The 20908-nt window shown below is 38.9% G+C and overlaps 1 protein-coding gene across 1 annotated transcript in view; it reads left to right on the top strand.

Moving 5' to 3' along the window:
* The window catches only part of LOC117257869 (uncharacterized), a 38003-nt gene that overhangs the window by 13115 nt on the left and 3980 nt on the right, over positions 1-20908 (top strand). The window contains exons 5-11 of the mRNA XM_078170422.1: positions 1864-1948; positions 2778-2920; positions 3056-3088; positions 15773-15826; positions 15943-16035; positions 17504-17629; positions 19583-19735. Of these exons, the coding sequence (XP_078026548.1) occupies positions 1864-1948; positions 2778-2920; positions 3056-3088; positions 15773-15826; positions 15943-16035; positions 17504-17629; positions 19583-19735 (687 nt within the window). The remainder of the gene's footprint in view (positions 1-1863; positions 1949-2777; positions 2921-3055; positions 3089-15772; positions 15827-15942; positions 16036-17503; positions 17630-19582; positions 19736-20908) is intronic.

Raw genomic sequence — 20908 nt, 5'->3', positions numbered from 1 at the left:
ACCAGGCATGTGGAATCCATCTGTTCACCTTTTCTGCGTCTCACAAAGACACGGCGGTTGGAACCAAAGATCTCAAATTTGGACTCATCAGACCAAAGCACAGATTTCCACTGGTCTAATGTCCATTCCTTGTGTTTCTTGGCCCAAACAAATCTCTTCTGCTTGTTGCCTCTTCTTAGCAGTGGTTTCCTAGCAGCTATTTGACCATGAAGGCCTGATTCGTGCAGTCTCCTCTTAACAGTTGTTCTAGAGATGGGTCTGCTGCTAGAACTCTGTGTGGCATTCATCTGGTCTCTGATCTGAGCTGCTGTTAACTTGCCATTTCTGAGGCTGGTGACTCGGATGAACTTATCCTCAGAAGCAGAGGTGACTCTTGGTCTTCCTTTCCTGGGTCGGTCCTCATGTGTGCCAGTTTCGTTGTAGCGCTTGATGGTTTTTGCGACTCCACTTGGGGACACATTTAAAGTTTTTGCAATTTTCCGGACTGACTGACCTTCATTTCTTAAAGTAATGATGGCCACTCGTTTTTCTTTAGTTAGCTGATTGGTTCTTGCCATAATATGAATTTTAACAGTTGTCCAATAGGGCTGTCGGCTGTGTATTAACGTGACTTCTGTACAACACAACTGATGGTCCCAACCCCATTGATAAAGCAAGAAATTCCACTAATTAACCCTGATAAGGCACACCTGTGAAGTGGAAACCATTTCAGGTGACTACCTCTTGAAGCTCATGGAGAGAATGCCAAGAGTGTGCAAAGCAGTAATCAGAGCAAAGGGTGACTATTTTGAAGAAACTAGAATATAAAACATGTTTTCAGTTATTTCACCTTTTTTTGTTAAGTACATTACTCCACATGTGTTCATTCATAGTTTTGATGCCTTCAGTGAGAATCTACAATGTAAATAGTCATGAAAATAAAGAAAACGCATTGAATGAGAAGGTGTGTCCAAACTTTTGGCCTGTACTGTACATATGGCAAAAAATATTCAGATTTATAAAACCGCGCATACGTCTGCCTGTACGCAATTTCCTTTTATAAATCCCAAAACAATTTGGAATTGTCCACATGTGGACCAGCCTCATGTCCCATCATCTGCCCACAATCAACCATAAATGGTCAATGCAGAGCACCTCATTAATGCTGATGCATAGACATGAGCCGGCTGATCAGTGGTTCTTTACAATAAATCATGGCAACAACCAAAAGGAAAACCAAAAAAAAACAAACAAAACAATATTCCAGACGCAGAAAGAGAGGTGCTTGTGGGTGAGCTGGAGGATAGAAAGCACATAGCCTATTGTTTGGTGGGCATTGGGATCACAAGCTGAAGAAAAGGCAGCGAGTGGGAACATGTTGCTGCTGCTTTTAATGCAGTGAGTTCATCAAACAGGACACTATCTGACTTTTTTTTTTAAACTGTCAGATCTAAAGGTGGAAGCCAAAAAAAGAAAAGAATTGCACTCTGACATCTTTGCTAATTTACACAGTCCATATGTGCAGGTGGTGAAGATATGCCAGGTGAGAAGCAGAGTATTGCAGTATCTCCAGTGCACTCTGTGTGCCTGACAGCACACTCATGTTCTCTGCAGCCATTTTACATGTTATACATTACATATTCATTACATATTTTAATGAATTAAGTAATTTAATTTATTCATCACTCTAAGAAGTTGAAGACAATTAGGACTGATTTCCTGCACTGAGATGCATGATAAACCCATACCCTGATCATAACTGTGATATTAGTGTGCATGTAAAAACACTCAATGAAGACACTGAAAGGAGTCTGATAAATGATGGATTGTCACTTGATGTTGGGTTCATATGTCAATAGTCTCACTTTTATTTGTTTCTCTAAGGAACCAACACATCTGATACAGAGTGTGAACCTTGTCAGCATGGCTTTTTTTCAGAGCATGGTGTGGACTGCACGGCTTGGACAACGTAAGACATTTTTTGTTAAGGAATAACTTGAAAAAGTAGGATTAATATTGTTTTTGCACTATATTTTTCACTACGTGGATTATTGTTTATGTTGCGTTCACATGGACTCAGGCAGACGATAGAAGGAGAACACCCTCTGGCTGGCACTTGAAAAACAAATAAACAGTCCGACTGAATGGCAGGACCGCAAAAGAAAAATGCATTATGGTATGTTGCTACAGTGATGTCGTGTTGTTTATGAAAAATAGAATAAAATATATGAAGTAATTATTTCTCGTAATTAAAACATCTTACGTAATATTTCTAGAAATGTCTAGTAACTGTCCAGATCACCCGTGTTTGCTCCTTGTATAAGGAAGTTGTGTAACATCCAGTTGTATATTCTGTCACAGAGGTAGGCAAAAGGTTAGCATATTTCAACTTTGGACGGCGGTGCCATCTACGTTATCATAGCCTGTATTCATTACAGGCCTGACCTAATTTTACCGCTCTGCTCTTGTACATTTAAGTGATATCCGGTTTTCCATCCTCCATCTGCCTGAATCCATGTAAACGCACCATTAGAAGCTGAGTTTTATGGCTTCAAATTCTGCCCATAATTAAGCAAATCCTTCCCATCTATACAGTCATTTTCAAATCACAGCCCATCTCTTAAGTTTTATTTCAAACAAATGTCACAAAAGTAACTTTCAGTGTACTTATTTCAGTGTTATTTTAATATTGTTTTGTGACCAGCTTTATACTTTTAGCATTATGATGTCACTTCAAAATAACTTTTCATTTGACACACAAAGTACTGAAGCTGTCTGTCACTTCTCTTTTCCAACAGGTGCTCAGAAACTCAAGTAATGATCCATGAAGGAGACGCGCACAGTGATGTTGTCTGTAAAGCAACTGAGCCAAGAGTGCATTACTTCTTATCCATACCTTTGTTATTATTATTATTAACAATTGTTGGGCTTCGTATCAAAGGTTAGTTTTTGTTTTTCATCCCTGGTTTGACTGCCTAATATATAACATCATTTCCTCCCATTGTTTTCGCTCATTGTCTCCAGTGGATGGTTGCTAATGCTTTTAGCTAATACTTTTCTTGCTTTTGGATTTTAGGTTGCTGGAACAGACATCTGCCTGAGGATCTTTAAGTAAGCATCAGTCAGGGGTATGCTGAATATGCATTCAATCCACAGTGGACCCTTTAATATGAGAGAACTGTCTCAACTTAATTTCTGGCTCTCCCTGTTAGCAGACACTCAAATCGTCGAAGTAATTCCTCATATACCAGATGATAACAGGGATCACATGATCGTCACAAGTCTGGTCTTTTTCCTACCAACAAGTATTGTGCAACCTGTTAATAAAATAATTGTAACAGAACTGAAAAGTGCACACGTATGCAAAGCAGTCAGTTTGGAAACCAGCTGGGACGTAACATGCACAGAAAAACAGAAGGAAAAGGCTGTGCTGACTGAAACTGCAAAGTGTTCTAAGATAACTCATTTATGTAAGACGATGATGAGGACAGTGGCAGCGATGCAGAAGCATCAGAGAGGAGTAAGCACTGAGGAAATGCTTTGTCCTCCTCACATGCTATATGCTGTAAATGTAATTTGTACAATGGCCCTGAAGGGCAGAGCAGAACAGCAATAAAGAAAACATAACTGCAGACCACAAAACGAGATTTAGTGAGACTCAAACCGGAATAGGTAGGTATGTAGTGGACAACATATATTACTATAATACTAAGTTGTAGTATAACTATAGAAGATTAAAAAAAACACACAATTTATCCCAAGGGAAACTGCTGTAAAAGTAGGAGTGCAAATATAAATGCCAAACATTCATGTTATAGCCAGTCTGCAAAGCCAGGGGTCAGTATGCCTGGGTCCCCGTCCCTGCCTGCTGCATGGCACACAGTGCACCTGAGCCTGATGCCTGAACCTGACCAAGCCCCATGACTGAAAGCCCAGCCACCAGACACTCTCCAGCAAGCTCCTCCCTCAGGTCTGGCCCAATGTCCCCACACAATGTACTCATTTTCTGAGTATGCTCTCCCATAACGGTCGTGTTGAATCGCTCTTTGTCTGGCCCCTACCCAGGGACTTTATCTTGGGAGATCCTACCAGGAGCTGTTTGCCCTGGACAACACAGCTCCCACAATCATGGGGTTAAGCAAATCCCTCGACCATGACCAGGTGGTGATTTTTGGATTCTCTAGATTCAAACCCTCACCTGTGGTCATGAGCTTGGGGTGCTGACCAAAAGAATGAGATTGCAGATCCATGTGGCTGTAATGAGTTGAGCTACTGCTGCTGGTCGAGGGACCAGTTGAGGTGGTTCAGGCATCTGATCAGGATCCTCCTGGGTACCCTCCCATTAGAGGTACTCAGGGCACATCCAACTGGTAGGAGGCTGAGGGTGGACCCAGAACACGCTTGAGGGGTTGCATATTTCTTCTGGGCTGAGAGTGCCTTTGTGATTTAGCCTGAGAGCAGAGCCGATCTTCCTTCAGGCGCCATTTGTGTGTAGACCTATTGTTTGTGGGACAGATGTAAAGCTCTGGTAGCCCTACACTAAAGTGATCAACTTCTTCTCCATATTTATCACAGACTGATATTTACAGATGAAGGGAAAGATGTCCGTCAGTTGTGAGTGGTTGTTCCTCGTCACATGATCACTGCTGCACTCCAAAAAGTTGAACTCTGATTGTCTCAGGGCGCAGCCATTGCACCCTCAAAATAATCAACACGTGTGCGCTGTGACAGCATCGCTTTGGTGTTTGAGTGCACCTGCCATGCGTGTGCATTGAAAACAATGAATTTGACGGTGAAACTTAAATAAATCTATTCTGAGGCATATTTGTTTTGTTAAAACATTGTCCACACTTAATCTTCTCTTGTTTCTTAGTGAACAAAAGCATCTGGCTAATTATGATCCATAAGTCAGTCACATTGTTCAGTTTATCTTTCTCTGCACAGCATTTCCTCATTAACACATTGATTTCATGTTTCACTCTTTGTCTAACTCTTTGTAATTGCACTCTTCCCACTTTGTAATCCATTACGGCATAGTAATTCCCTCAGGAGAAATACTCTGTGTGTCACAGGCTGACAGATAGTGCATCCAATCACTGACAGTGATTCCATTTTTTATTTTTTATTTGGATCTCTTTTAGCTCAATGGCTATTCCTCCAAGAGCCCAGAGGAATCATTCTTTAAAAGGAACCTATTCTGGTTGGAGTCTTACCAAATCATGTTACAGTTGTGTGGTTTGTTGTTGGGTTTCCTCTTTTGCTGTTGTGCTTTGCCCTTTGTGGCCTCTGTAAATATGTTTGTCATATTATATAGATATAGTGTTTATGTTTTTGTTTGGTTGTTGTAATGTAGTTTTGTGCTGATACGTTTTTCATGTCACCATTGGAACCAAAACATAAAAAACAGGAAACGGAAAAAAACAAATGTCAGACCCTGTGGTGTGTGTGTGTGTGTGTGTGTGTGTGTTTTATTTATTTATTAAATTTCAAAGGATCAAAGTAGAAATTTGTGAAACATTCATGCAGAATTTAATTAATTAAACACAAACTTTCAAATCATGGGTTCATATTTACAAATTCTGAGTGTTGCAGATAGAAAGAGATGATATTATAACATAACCAAACATAACTTTTTGCCCCGCTGCCCAGACATAAAAGGGGGCTAGAAAAGTCCAGCACTCTTGGGATTTTGACAAACCAGGCAGTCTCAAACTTTTTCATGTCAAGACCAAAACAGGTGCACAATAGACCACAGGTCCATGTTTGAGAGGATTTTGTCTGAAAGACTCCCCTCTAAAAAAAGATGCATTCCCTGCAAGTTAGTGTAATAAACATGAAATTAATCTACTTGTTGTGGTGTGAAGCTCCCCCAGGGACCCCTGGTGGTCTTCGAATCCCAGTTAGTAAATCAATCTTCTTCTTCTTCTCCTTCTTCTTCTCAGCCACTCGATAACCACATTACAAAGTGGATAAAATATTGATGTCGCATGAATCAATACATACATAGATGCATAGATACTAAATCAATAACAGGATTTCAAAAATGATACTAAGCCTATTATCAGTGGCATCAACACTACACCCTATAACCCAGTTTGTTTGTTTTAATACTGAAACAACTAAAGTTTTAATCGTAATTGCAAGATTGCAAAGCACAATACGAGCACATATTCTTTGTGTTATTTCCTCCCCCAGTAGCAGTTGTCAAAAAACAAAAAAAAAAAAGTTTTGTCTCTTTTTCTCTTGCTGTAACAAAGCTGTGCCTTGATACTTTTTTTTATCTGTTTTTAATCTTTTTCAATAAAATTTCACTGTTGAAATACATAATTTGCTTTTCATTGTGTTTCTTAATGTTCTAATGTATTTCTTCTCTACTTTGTGTAGCATACTTCACACTGCCTCTGTGTTTCAGTGGTGTTATTAAAGATAAATGTACTTTGCCTTTACTGAGCCTTCTGAATCTCAAAAGTATCCAGTATTGATTGAACATGTTTCATTTACTATAGAACTTATCTTGGTTCTCTAATATCTCTGTTCTCTAGAAACATCTTTGTATTAATGTGACATTAATGATGGGGGTTATGAGTGAGGACCTGCTTTAGGACGGCTGGTTCTGTCTCTGACTCTGTTATGTGGCTCAGTATCCTGACGGCATTCGTGTCCTTCATCACTAACAGTTACATGGACATATGAAAGCCTGGCTTGGACTTAATAAATACAGGCTGTCTGGTTTGTGGATTAACATCATCAGACCACTGTAAAACTACATTTCTGACCTCCTGTAGCTGAATATGTTCAATATGAGCACCTTCTAAGACAAACTAAAGATTTTTTACTTGGTCATAAAACACCTAAAGAACAATATGACCAAACACAGGAAATGATCACAGTAAAAATATTTGATATATTTTCCATCATCATAGTGACATTGAAAAAGTTGGTTGGTTTGGAATATTGTTTGCAGACTCTCCTAAAACCTCCTAAAATGGAATCTATACAACAAAACCTACTGCTTAAACTGGTAGTAGTGTTTATACTGCAAGTTTTGAAATAATGCTATGTCAATAGTAATAAACTTTATTACTTCTCTTTACACACTTTTAAAGTCTGTGAAGTGAATCACAGCATTGCCTACAGCCCCTTTTCATTCTACAGGGTCAAATGTAAGAATGCCATTGAAGAAGAAGAGGAAGAAGATGAACTTAATTGATCCCCAAGAGGAAATTCATTTCTTTCACTCTGATGTCATATACACACAGGCCTGAAATACACACACATGCACAAACAGGACCTGTACTTGTATTAAATCAGAGCTGTCAGAGCGAGGATGCTGCCCATGGACAGGAGCCTCAACCAGATGGGGGTTCAGTGCCTTGCTCAAGGGTACCTCTGCAGTGCCCAGGACATGAACTGGCACCTTTCTAGCCACCAGTACACACTCCATATTTGGTCTGGATGGGAACCTGAACCAGCAACCTGTAAGCAGGTTTGATTTCAGTGATATGGAGGGAGAAATTCCTGAATGATCATACACCTTGAGTAATTAAAATGGCTTCAGACTATCATAAATAGATTACTGGAATCCCGGTTTTCACTGTTCAGGGCAGATGGCAGACAGCGTGTGTGGCCCATGGTGGTGGTGGGGTTATGGTATGGGTAGGCGTATGCTATGGACAATGAACACAGGTGCATTTTATTGATGGCATTTTGAATGCACAGAGATACCGTGACGAGATCCTGAGGCCCACTGTTGTGCCATTCATCCACGACCATCACCTCATGTTGCAGCATGATAATGCACGGCCCCATGTTGCAAGGATCTGTACACAATTCCTGGAAGCTGAAAACATCCCAGTTCTTGCATGGCCAGCATACTCACCGGATATGTCACCCATCGGATTGGCGTATACGACAGCGTGTTCCAGTTCCTGCCAATATCCAGCAACTTCGCACAGCCATTGAAGAGGAGTGGACCAACATTCCACAGGCCACAATCAACAACCTGATCAACTCTATGCAAAGGAGATGTGTTGCACTGCGTGAGGCAAATGGTTGTCACACCAGATACTGACTGGTTCTCTGACCCCCCCCCCAGACCCCCCAGTAGAGCAAAACTGCACATTTCAGAGTGGCCTTTTATTGTGGCCAGCCTAAGGCACACATGTGCAATATTCGTGCTGTCTAATCAGCATCTTGATATGCCACACCTGTGAGGTGGGATGGATTATCTCGGCAAAGGAGAAGTGCTCACTAACACAGATTTAGACAGATTTGTGAACAATATTTGTGAGAAATGGTCTTTTGTGTATATAGAAAATGTTTTAGATCTTTGAGTTCAGCTCATGAAAAATGGGAGCAAAAACAAAAGTGTTGCGTTTATATTTTTGTTCAGAGTAAAAGCAGAAAATGAATTTAATCTTTGGTTACAGAGAGATCTTTCCTTCAAGGGATGTGTCCTCTCATTGAAAGCCAAAGGCATATCGAGGCTTGTTTACACTGTGGGAAAATGTATATCTCTCCATCCTGTAAAAATAATTCCTTTGTGTATAATTCCAAAGGAATTATAGTTTTATCCTGCAAAGCAGGATTTTTTGAAGACTTTTAAGAATGATATTGATATAAATTATTCTTTTTGTTCAACTCATCCAGAAACTGTGCCCCGTCTGTTCTGGCACTGTCAGTACTCTGGAAAATTATGGAGAGGTGTTTCCAAATGTTTTGACACAGTGTGCAAAGAGTTTGCATTATTTCATGAATATGGTATTTTCAGATTATTTGCCTATGACAGGAAATTTGGCATATAGCATAAATCTACCAATTATTCTTTTTCTTACCTATACATGAGTGTAAATTTACAAACCAAAACCCCCTCTTAACTGTGTTTTACAAAGTTTTGAAAATTACATAAAATTGGCTATTAAAAATGTACTGGCATGTATTAACTGTAAAGTATGTAAGTGAGATGTGATCCAAGCTGTTGTGAAGGAACAGTTCTCTTGGAATGATCTTTGGACTTTGGACTGGATAAAAAAGAGACACTTGTTTTCCATCTATGATTTGTGGCTGAATGTAAATGGGCCGTGATTCTTAAATAGTTTGTACTGTTACAAATGTGCCTTCAATGTGCCTTCAGTTTCTTTTTCCTGGCTTGTTTTTGCAATGTGCATATTGTTACTGTCAAAATAGGCAATTTTGTTAAATACAACTGATTTAAAAAACTAAACAAACAAACAAAAAATACTCCTGGATGTGGTGCAATGGACTTTGTCTTTTTTTTCTGGGGGGTTTCGTGCCACTACCCTCTGTACAGTCAGACTTGTCCCTCTGGACCATCCATTCTAGCTTTAACCTGAGACAAAGTTCCAGCAGACGGCAACGTTTTTATTCAACATTTTGAAACAGACTTTTCAGCTAACTTAGCTAGTGTGCTAGCTGTGCTAGCTTATGCTGGCAGCCACAAACAAATGACTATGATTAATTGTCCGATAATTGTCAGATGATTTAAACAAAGAGCACTCTTCCTTGCGGTGGTCCTTCTTAAATGAGCAGTGGTTAATGTTACCATATTCTGTTATGATTGGGGAGATAATAAGCAGGCTAGCTAGTGCTAGCATAGCTACCTTGTTAAAACGTTGACTGCTCCCACTGCCCAAGTGATTGGCTGAATAAGTTGGACTGATGACTGATAAGGAGATCGTGAGCCTCTAATTGGCCACATAAAAAAAATGATTGACAGATACCCAGAATGTCTGAAAGAATATATTGCTTTAACTCATTGTTAAAAGCAATAAATCATAGTTTTCCACACATGAATTTACATTTATGAATATGGAATTATAGAAATAATCATGTATGTCGTGTAAGGTTCTTTTCTCATATGTGTTACTTTTCAGGAGACCAAACAACACATTCCTCCAAGGCAAGACAAAACCTACATCAATATTTTTATTAATAAAATCACACACGTTAAGCCAAAAGTACTTCACAGAGGGCAATGCCAAAATAAATGCAACAGTTAGGGTACATTCAAAGCAGAAACTACAGTTCACATCAATGTCTCTCTTAAATCTTTTTTAACATAGTCATTAACAGGATAGAATTTATGAATTAGTTTAAAACAAATTTCTTTAACTTTATTAGTGATTAAGTATTGATTAGGTAGAAGCCAGACTTTCTTCCAGTCCATATCATCCACAAATTTAACCCAGTATGAGATCACATATGGAAAAGTAATAATATCCCATTGGAACAGAGTTCTTGTCAATCTGTTGTTCTTACTGGAAAAACAAATTTTGCCTATTGGAGTGTCTGATGGAGATAACAAGGACAATTGTTGGATATTAACCCCTGGTTGAGATTTACACAGCATACAGACTCGAGAGGGTATTGGACCAAAGACTTTAGCATAATCCCCCGGTGATACAGGGATATTAAATTCTGATGACTGTCCTTATTAAATAACAGAGTGACATGCACAATATAAACCAGTATTCTATAAAGTGGGATTTATGTTTATACAGAATATCGTTGTTACTCCATAGCCTATATCATTAATATGAAGTGAAAAGTTGTGTTTTTATATATTGTGTAAGAGCCCATGATAAGAAGGCCCGGTGATAAAAAGCAGACATTTAAACAGGATTTTATCAATATCATAGTTACCAACCAAAATAAATTTAAACAACCCAGCTTTGATAGTATATGGAGAGGTATAATGTTCCAGATTGAGGTAGGGTTTTTTTAAACTGTCAGTTTATCTTAGGTGTATTACGAAGAGTATGAAAATCCAAACAATTTAGCCCACCATTTTCATAAGCATTCATGAGAACAGATTTCTTCAAGTGATGTGTCCTATTTTTCCATATGAAATTGAAGAGCATTTTATATAAGCTTGTTATCTGGATACAAAGGCAAAGCTTGAGAGAGTCCCTCTGCTGTTGTAATCAATACTCTCCCTCTTAATGAGAGATCTCTTCAGGGTCATTGGTTTAATTTTCTTTGAGTTTTTTGTATAATAGGATTTACATTTAAGGAAGTTCTCCTTTGTTGATGCTTAGTAATTATTATATCCAAGTACAGCACTTTGTATATTTATCAGAATATTATAAAGGAATGATTTAGAGCACTCCTTAATCACCATAAGTTCATATTTATTGAACACAACACATATTTTAAGAAAAGTGTGGTGTCATCCACCAGTTGAGTGATGACTAGTTCTCTGCCAATATAAGAGATACCCTTCACAGCACTAGATTTAATATGGTCTGCTAAAAGTTGAGCCACTAACAGGAAGAGGTATGGAGAGACGGGGCGACCCTGTCTGATGTCTCTTGACAAATTAAATCTCTGGAAAGTACCACCCATTAGTTAAAAGGAACCATTATAGTTGCTGTAAATAGCTTCTACTTTTTTGAAGTTGCCTGAGGAAGACCATTTGGGTCAAAACGTTGTATTTTAGTCAATAAAGTAAACTGGGAGCTCTAATTCAGTGTGCAGATTTTCTTCTCCTTTCTGCATGGACCCCTATTATCCAGCACCTGACCAAAAACAGGATTGGATGTGTGCACAACTACTCTGTCTTCTGGCAAATAAAGTGGCCAGCTGTATCACATTCTGTCAGCAAGACATCTCTGTTAAACTTGTTCTTCAACGTCTCTACTCCAGCTGAGCATTCTGTGCCATAACAGAGCCATATATTGTCACCCCATTGAGATTTCCAGTAATTGGCATCATTTGAGATTGAGTGAGATTCTTGCACAAAGAAAACTGACTTAAACTGCTTAGCAAAAAGAAATAAAGCTTTCCATTTAATATTATTTTACAACCCCCTAGCGTTGAGTGAAACAATAGATAACACTAACAGACTGATACAACAGTAGCAAACAGATGTACGTTTTCGATTAAGTCACATCAAACTTTGATTTAGACTGAACTCGAGTCAATGCACCGAGAACAGCATCAGTGCAGTGCCACAACTAAGCATAACTAAGGTAAACCAGTTTGTAAACAGTTGGCTATAAATCTTCTCATTTTGGAAAGTACACACACACATATATATATATATATATACAGTACAGGCCAAAAGTTTGGACACACCTTCTCATTCAATGCGTTTTCTTTATTTTCATGACTATTTACATTGTAGATTCTCACTGAAGGCATCAAAACTATGAATGAACACATGTGGAGTTATATACTTAACAAAAAAAGGTGAAATAACTGAAAACATGTTTTATATTCTAGTTTCTTCAAAATAGCCACCCTTTGCTCTGATTACTGCTTTGCACACTCTTGGCATTCTCTCCATGAGCTTCAAGAGGTAGTCACCTGAAATGGTTTCCACTTCATAGGTGTGCCTTATCAGGGTTAATTAGTGGAATTTCTTGCTTTATCAATGGGGTTGGGACCATCAGTTGTGTTGTGCAGAAGTCAGGTTAATACACAGCCGACAGCCCTATTGGACAACTGTTAAAATTCATATTATGGCAAGAACCAATCAGCTAACTAAAGAAAAACGAGTGGCCATCATTACTTTAAGAAATGAAGGTCAGTCAGTCTGGAAAATTGCAAAAACTTTAAATGTGTCCCCAAGTGGAGTCGCAAAAACCATCAAGCGCTACAACGAAACTGGCACACATGAGGACCGACCCAGGAAAGGAAGACCAAGAGTCACCTCTGCTTCTGAGGATAAGTTCATCCGAGTCACCAGCCTCAGAAATGGCAAGTTAACAGCAGCTCAGATCAGAGACCAGATGAATGCCACACAGAGTTCTAGCAGCAGACCCATCTCTAGAACAACTGTTAAGAGGAGACTGCGCGAATCAGGCCTTCATGGTCAAATAGCTGCTAGGAAACCACTGCTAAGGAGAGGCAACAAGCAGAAGAGATTTGTTTGGGCCAAGAAACACAAGGAATGGACATTAGACCAGTGGAAATCTGTGCTTTGGTCTGATGAGTCCAAATTTGACATCTTTGGTTCCAACCGCCGTGTCTTTGTGAGACGCAGAAAAGGTGAACAGATGGATTCCACGTGCCTGGTTCCCACTGTGAAGCATGGAGGAGGAGGTGTGATGGTGTGGGGGTGTTTTGCTGGTGACACTGTTGGGGATTTATTCAAAATTGAAGGCACACTGAACCAGCATGGCTACCACAGCATCCTGCAGCGACATGCCATCCCATCCGGTTTGCGTTTAGTTGGACGATCATTTATTTTTCAACAGGACAATGACCCCAAACACACCTCCAGGCTGTGTAAGGGCTATTTGACCAAGAAGGAGAGTGATGGAGTGCTGCGGCAGATGACCTGGCCTCCACAGTCACCGGACCTGAACCCAATCCAGATGGTTTGGGGTGAGCTGGACCGCAGAGTGAAGGCAAAGGGGCCAACAAGTGCTAAACACCTCTGGGAACTCCTTCAAGACTGTTGGAAAACCATTTCAGGTGACTACCTCTTGAAGCTCATGGAGAGAATGCCAAGAGTGTGCAAAGCAGTAATTAGAGCAAAGGGTGGCTATTTTGAAGAAACTAGAATATAAAACATGTTTTCAGTTATTTCACCTTTTTTTGTTAAGTACATAACTCCACATGTGTTCATTCATAGTTTTGATGCCTTCAGTGAGAATCTACAATGTAAATAGTCATGAAAATAAAGAAAACGCATTGAATGAGAAGGTGTGTCCAAACTTTTGGCCTGTACTGTATATATATATATATATATATATAGATAGATATATATAACTATCTGTGTCATACTCAAGCTCGGGTCCTCTTCCAGAGGCCTGGGTTTGAGGGTACTGCACAGTATCTTAGCTGTTCCTAGGACTGCACACTTCTGGACTTAGGCTTCAGATGTTGTTCCTGGAATCTGCCGGAGGCGGAGCCACTCTCCCAGTTTGGGGGTCACTGCCCCTCTGAAGAAAAGTGCTTTCCAGACTGGATCCCTGTTCCTCCGGGAGATGAACCTTAGAATGATGCAGCTGGGCCTCTGGTCATCCTGGCAATGTTTCCCCCCTTGATGTGCAACATCTACGGCATCAGGAAGCCTGGCATATACTAATCACCTTTGCACACATATGGAACACCGCAGAGCCTAGGGTTTTACCGTCATCTGTATAGTTCCAAGATAGACACACAATTCATCAGGGTAGATCTCTCATTCCTTTCCACTTATTTTTTCCAATTCAGTTAATCTTCTCATTCTTGACTTTTAGTTCACTATGGAAAGTTTCTATAGTTTTCCCATTTGTATAATTCCTGGAGTTAATAACATTAGCCAAAGAGTGAATGGCTTCATTGGAACTTAAAGCACTGTCAGTATGCACCAGATGATGCAAGTTTCTTGGAGACTGGGGGCTTACTTGGTGTCACAGGCAAAGGAGTAAACTCTTCATTGAAAATTACTTGCAGGTTGTATTCTATTCCATTGCTGTAGTTGTGGTCATGGTAGTAGAGGCTAGTGAGCATGCTACTTTTTCCCTCCTTGCTAGTTTCATTCAGTCTTTTTTGACCGGACTTTGTGTGATGTAAGTTCAAAATCAAGCCGGAAAATAATGACGAGCTACTTCAATAATCTTCGCCAACTTAACTTTCTCATATACAGCCAATAAATGCTTCAAATAAAAATTTGGTGGTGAGAGCACAGTGAAGTTAGGACTAGTCATGCCGCAATTTTGGAAGCCCCCCACGGCTTTGATCTATGGGTGTGGCTTGTTTGAGATGAGCCAGGCCCGCTCAGATTCAAACACCAGCGATCGCCGCACAATGCATGCCAGCTGGATTTGTGTCCAACTTCATCAGTGACATCATGCAAAAGTGGACAGTGACATTCTCACGAGAACGAGGGAGCCGCAGTTTTTAGAGCCAGGTGCTGCAGTTGCTCTCCACCAACTACAAGACTGAGGGCATGATGGGAAACGCCTGGCCCTCACCTGATCTAACAGCTGACTGGTTTAGATGCTGACTCAACAATATGACGTTTAATATAAACTCTTAATTTTAGTTCAGTGGGAGAGAGTTTGATTTGATTTGTCTGAATTCAAGGTTTATTCTGTTAACAGAACACATGTTGTGTGACTGATGGTGACGTTTAGCAGTCAGAAGAAATACATTCATCATAAAATATACATAGTCTATTGTATATCAACATTGGACTGTTTTCATTATTGAAGTATTAAGCATCACAGAGACTTGTGGTCAGTGGGATGTGAGGATTCTTGATTTAACATCTGTACAGATGTGAAGCCCTGACTATATCTGACTGATCTGTGATGAAAGCAGTTGTGTTGTATTTCTTTTCTCTGCGTTTGACCGTTAGGCTGATGTTTTCAATTCATTTATGTAGTTGAGGGGATATGTCTGGTCTGTTGCAACAAACTGACATGATGCTGATTTACATGGGAATTCAATGTCAAATGGAGGTTGAACCATGAGCATAAACTACAGATCGCCTGTAAAGCATTTTAATAAGCTACTCTGTCACGATTAAAACAATCAGAGACTGAGAACAAACTATTATATGAGTTTGATAACATTTTAATGAACCCGCATGCCGCATCAGATCTAACGTTAACAGGATGTGTGTTTCTGTGACTTCCGTCGCTGCAGCCATCTCGCACACGCACCCAGAGATATTCTCGACCGAGCTACATGCATCACCGCACATGTTGCGCTTTAATACTAAACCGATAATATTCTTTTGGGGGAATTCCAGAGATAATATTAGCTAAATTTACGTCGTTTGCCTTTGTTTTCTCCAAAAACTATACTGTTGTTTCCAAAATTTAATGAAACTAACGTTATGAAACGTTAGTAACATGCGTTATAATGCTTTCGATATTGGCTGTCTTCGGTAAGTATCTTAAAAGTAACGTTAGATAAATGTCCTTTCCTGGTTCATGCCAACGTTAGCCTAGCTAAATGTTTCTAACGCAGAGAACTAAACAAAGAAACCTCTGTGTCTGTAAGGGTGTTTGGCTGTCTTCATGGCACCAGGGCTGTGCTGTCTTGAAAAGGAATATAAAACAAGTGATGGACGATGTTGTCCGATGTGTCACGAAGGTAAGTTAAAACTCTCTAACGTTAGCTGTATGAGCCGTAGATCGTTTATATAAGCGACCTTGGGCAACAAATATAGTTTGCAGCTAGTTGTGGGCCTTGTTATCTTTTCTACATCTGTCCTGTTGTAACGTTACTTGGACTCGGTATAACGGAAATACTAATAATAATAGTTGTAATGTACATTACATTCTAACAGTTTCTCAGTTCACTGCAGCTGTATTAATTCATTTGATCTGTTTTCTGATGCAGCCAGTTAAGTGCAGTTAAAGTTTACAACTTCTAACTTAGCAAATACAGATCAGTAGATTGATTCATATTCATGTTATTACACACCCACCTAGCAAACCTGTTAAGTTCATCATGAATTCTGCAAAAAGGGAGTTGCACAGGCTTGATCTCAGGACCTTCATATCTCTTGATGACTTACTGCCTCATGGTATTACACTACACCTCTGTAATACCATGAGGCATGGTTGCTTACAATATAATTTGAATAGAAACACATAGGTTTATTCTGAAACAACTCAAATGTTAGACATACATAAAACATACAGTGAAAGAGTATAAGTGTGAATCTTCATGTTGAGATCCACAGAATATTCAATTCAATTCAATTTCAATTTTATTTATAAAGCCCAATATCACAAATCACAATTTGCCTCACAGGGCTTTACAGCATACAACATCCCTCTGTCCTTTGGACCCTCACAGTGGATAAGGAAAAACTTCCCAAAAAAAACCCTTTAACGGGGGAAAAAAATGGTAGAAACCTCAGGAAGAGCAACTGGGGAGGGATCCCTCTTCCAGGATGGACAGACGTGCAAAAGATGTCGTAGATTAGTGAATGGAGTCTGATATACATTAAGTAATGACAGCTGGGCTGAATTTAGCCTTATAATTATTTAATATAAAGTCTGATAGAGTAGTTTATATCGAAAAAGAAGCTAAACTAAAGCAAGAAATCACAGCAACTGATATTTGAAAGTCAGTTAAAGTTAAGTAAAATGCAAACACTGTAAGGAACAAACTTTCCCTCTGACTTCTTTCTTAGTACATTCATGCGATATGATATGGTTTCTTCCTGCGTTAAAAAGAAAAGAAAAGAAAAAAAAAACACTCTAAAATTGAACCAAATGCAGTCGGATTGTTTTATAGTTACTGTTTGTAGATACTGGACTGGATGTAAAAGTATTTAACCACTAAATAGCTGATGTCAGTGGGAGCATCTTTAAGCAGTAGTTCAACAGAGCTTTTAGAAGAGGAATAGTTAGGTAGGAATATAAGAAGTGAATATTCAGCCTTCCAGCAGTCTGTGAAGTAAGCATTTTCATATACTGGCCTCATAAAGACCTGAAACAAGATTGTTACTGACTGCATTAGGTACTTAACCCACAGTCTTTGTAATTATTACTTCCCATCATATCTTGTTAATAATGTGATGTTGACAGTGTGTTTTTGTCTTGAACAGGTACAGTTGTTAAAAGAGACTGCACAACAGAGTCAGGCACACGGTGTGTCCCCTGTGTGAATGGGACTTATATGAACCAACCCAATGGCCTGAAAAAGTGTTTCCCCTGCACGTCCTGTGACCAGGGTATGTTCATAATGAATTAACATTTCTGTCTTTCGTCATTCTCATTGACAACCTCCAAATTCAGTTTGATTTGGACGAATGCAGTAGTTTGGATAAGGTTTGATTAAATTGACAGCCAAAACCTTAAACCCACTGGGGTGCTCCATTTAGGTCATTTTTTAAAGAAATGTCAAGAAGTCACAAATGTGAATATTTGCTAACCTCATGACAGTAATTTGACTACATCACCTTTGGCTCTGGGAAACACGATGGATGCATTTTTCATTTTATTCTGGCACCGCATATATCGAACAAGTAATCAATTAAGTCAATGAATTAATCAGCAGAGTATTGATAATGAAAGTAATTCTAAGTTGCAGCCCTGGTAATGAATGTAGTTTGACACAAAATAAATGATGTGATAATGCGCTGCTTGGTTTGCGGCATGTTTGCTTAAAAGTGATAAAACAAGATTTAATGGGAAAAATAACTGATGCACTTAGGTGGGATTTTCCTCTTTAGGATTTTAATTGATTTTTTTAATACCTGAATCAATATAATTCAAATGCAGAGGTGGAAAGACGTTAATGCTTTATAGTAGTAATCTATGAGTAATATGATGTCATATCCACAAGAAAAGGGTCATAATATACGAGATTAAACTTGTAAATTTATGAGAAAAGAGTCACAGATAAAGACTGGAAAATCAACTAACAGTGACAAAGTATAAATGAAGGATCAGAAGTGATAGATAAATAGTGTGTGTGACTGTGTGAAGCAAAACATGTTTACTTAGACTGAACAACATTGAATGGGACAGTGTGACAAGAGCAGAGTGATCTAAGATAAATGTGTGACATCGGGGCAGAACGAGCTGTGGTAGAACGCCAGGTGTTAAGATAAAATAACACAAGTGCTGGAAATGGCAAGAAATCACACCCACAGATACACACACATGGAAAGGTTGATATGATGTTTATCTGAGGAGGAGTATAAGAATGTTTGGTGAACTGCTCTGTTGTGTTGTCTCATTGCTGCTGCATTTGAAGTTGTAAGTTGTGTCTTCAATAAAATATCCTGCAAGGCTGCGATTGACCCCGTGTCATAGAGTCTTTTTTCAACACAGCGAATGATGTTTTAAATATTTTTAGACTTTGTTGAACAATTGTTTTAAGTAGTTAAGATGTATATAGCTAGTAAATGTATGCTATGTACATACTTTTTCCCAGAACAGCTAAACAGGCCCGTTCGTGTTAACTCTTTGTTTTTGGAAAATTGTTCTCGGAAATATGTCTCATGATTAACAGTCTCTAGAGGTGTATGATGAAATTTTTCCCATGGTGTAGTATTAAAAAACAAATAAATATTGCAATAAATCGTAATATGCAATGTTTAATTGTAAATATAATATATAGTATTGTCAAATAAAAAAAACCCTATAAATTAATTAATTAAGACTGAATTTAAATAATGTGTTATGAAACTCCAAGTAAAAAATAATATGTCATTAAATTTACTGATGTGTCATTCTGTTTCCATAAATTGTTCCTTAATGGTGAATAATTTAATGTCATAATGTAACTACAAAGTTACAGTCTTTTACGTGTAAGTTTTTGTTATCTCATTTACTAAGGTGTCATCATATTCCATCTTACAATTATTGTATGTCCTGCTTTAACATTTACAGTTTTTATTTTGTTATTGATTTTTCTTAGCACCTAAAAGCCACCTAAAAAGTAAGTCTAACCCACTGAGCAGCGACAGGAGCTCTGATTGGCTGGCTCCTATGTCAGGAGTTTGGCTAATCAGAGCTCCTGCTGCGGCTGTGTGGATTGGATTTCATTCAATTTTTCTTTGGTCACAGCCAACCAAGTGGCACATAATCACATTATTTCAAATATTATTTAATCTTGAATAAAATGTATGAATATATGTGTATCAGTAATGTAATGACTGTGTTTCTGTTGCCTTTAGGTCTCTTTGCCAAACAGCAGTGCACAGCAACAAGTGACACTGTGTGTGGTGTTTTAGAGGGCTACTACTGCAAAGAATTGAGGGATGATACAGGCTGTAGTTTGGCTCAAAAACATACACCCTGTGAATCCGGTCACAGGATAAAAACACCTGGTAAGAAAAATTCAAACCAGACTAGTCTGGCAATGAGTGCCCTCACATGAACACTACCCTGGCTTTGTAACCTGTTTATTCTGCTCCATGTTTACATGGTGTTAACAGTATCCAGGTCCTGAGCCTCAGCAACAGTTCATGTACGTCTTTGACTCCAAATCCAGCAGATTTGTTATATCTGTGCCTGTTTGGTTTCTGGTGCTCTGGGGCCAGATGCATAAAACTGTGTGTGTATCCATGACTTTAACTATGTTTTCATACAAAGTCAGAAAAATGAATACACATTGCTTTTTTCAAATTTATAAAGCTGCACGTATGCCTGATTCTGTTCAATAAGTCTCAGTTATTTTGGAGCTGGGGGCACGTGAATAAGCCTTGTTTCCACACCCACAGTTCGCCATAAATGGATGTAGAAACGCACTTAAACACCCGTTTGCATACTGATACTTCTGCCTCCTCCACCCATCATTAGACCCGTCACTGAGAAATAAAGCAAACAAGAAGTGCAGTTTGCATCAGCAAGGGTTCTACAATGGTGTCAGAGCAGCTGTCGTTAGGCACAGCTGTGGATATTGTTTTCAGTGTCTGTACCGCTAATTCATCTCATGTCTCTGCAAACTATCATTGCGGAAAAATGTCAATCATTATAATTATTAAACATCAGAAGGATCATCAGTGATCTGTTCATAGTGCTCATTTTGAAACTGCCTTAACAAATTGCACCACAATCCAAGATCAAATGAAATCATTAACAGAGAGATAATGGCTCAAGTGAAGAATGAAAAATAAATAAATTGAAGTTTATAAATGTGCCTTTGATTTGTAGAACGCTGTTTAGCCTGCCAAAATAGTGATACAATCAGTGAATATCAACGTGAGATGCTCACAATCTCACAGCACATTCGTCCCTTAGAAATACCAGCTAATGTATGGAAAAAGGTGCATGCATGGTATTGGTGTGTATGCATTGTTTATACATCTGGTCCCTGGACTCTGCTGCATTTACCACATCAGAAATTGAAAAGACGAGAGTGACATTTCAGTTTATCAGTCAGAATGGTGTCACATTCTGACCCTCTGACTTTCATTCTGGAACCAGGATATGATGACCTTGGCTTATGCTTATCAGTAAACCTTCTAGGAACAGTGCTACAAGTTAACCTGGGACTAATA

The sequence above is a fragment of the Epinephelus lanceolatus genome, chromosome 8 (genome assembly GCF_041903045.1).
Source record: "Epinephelus lanceolatus isolate andai-2023 chromosome 8, ASM4190304v1, whole genome shotgun sequence".
Classification (NCBI taxonomy): Eukaryota; Metazoa; Chordata; class Actinopteri; order Perciformes; family Serranidae; genus Epinephelus; species Epinephelus lanceolatus.
This window is presented reverse-complemented; position numbering and strand designations above follow the sequence as displayed.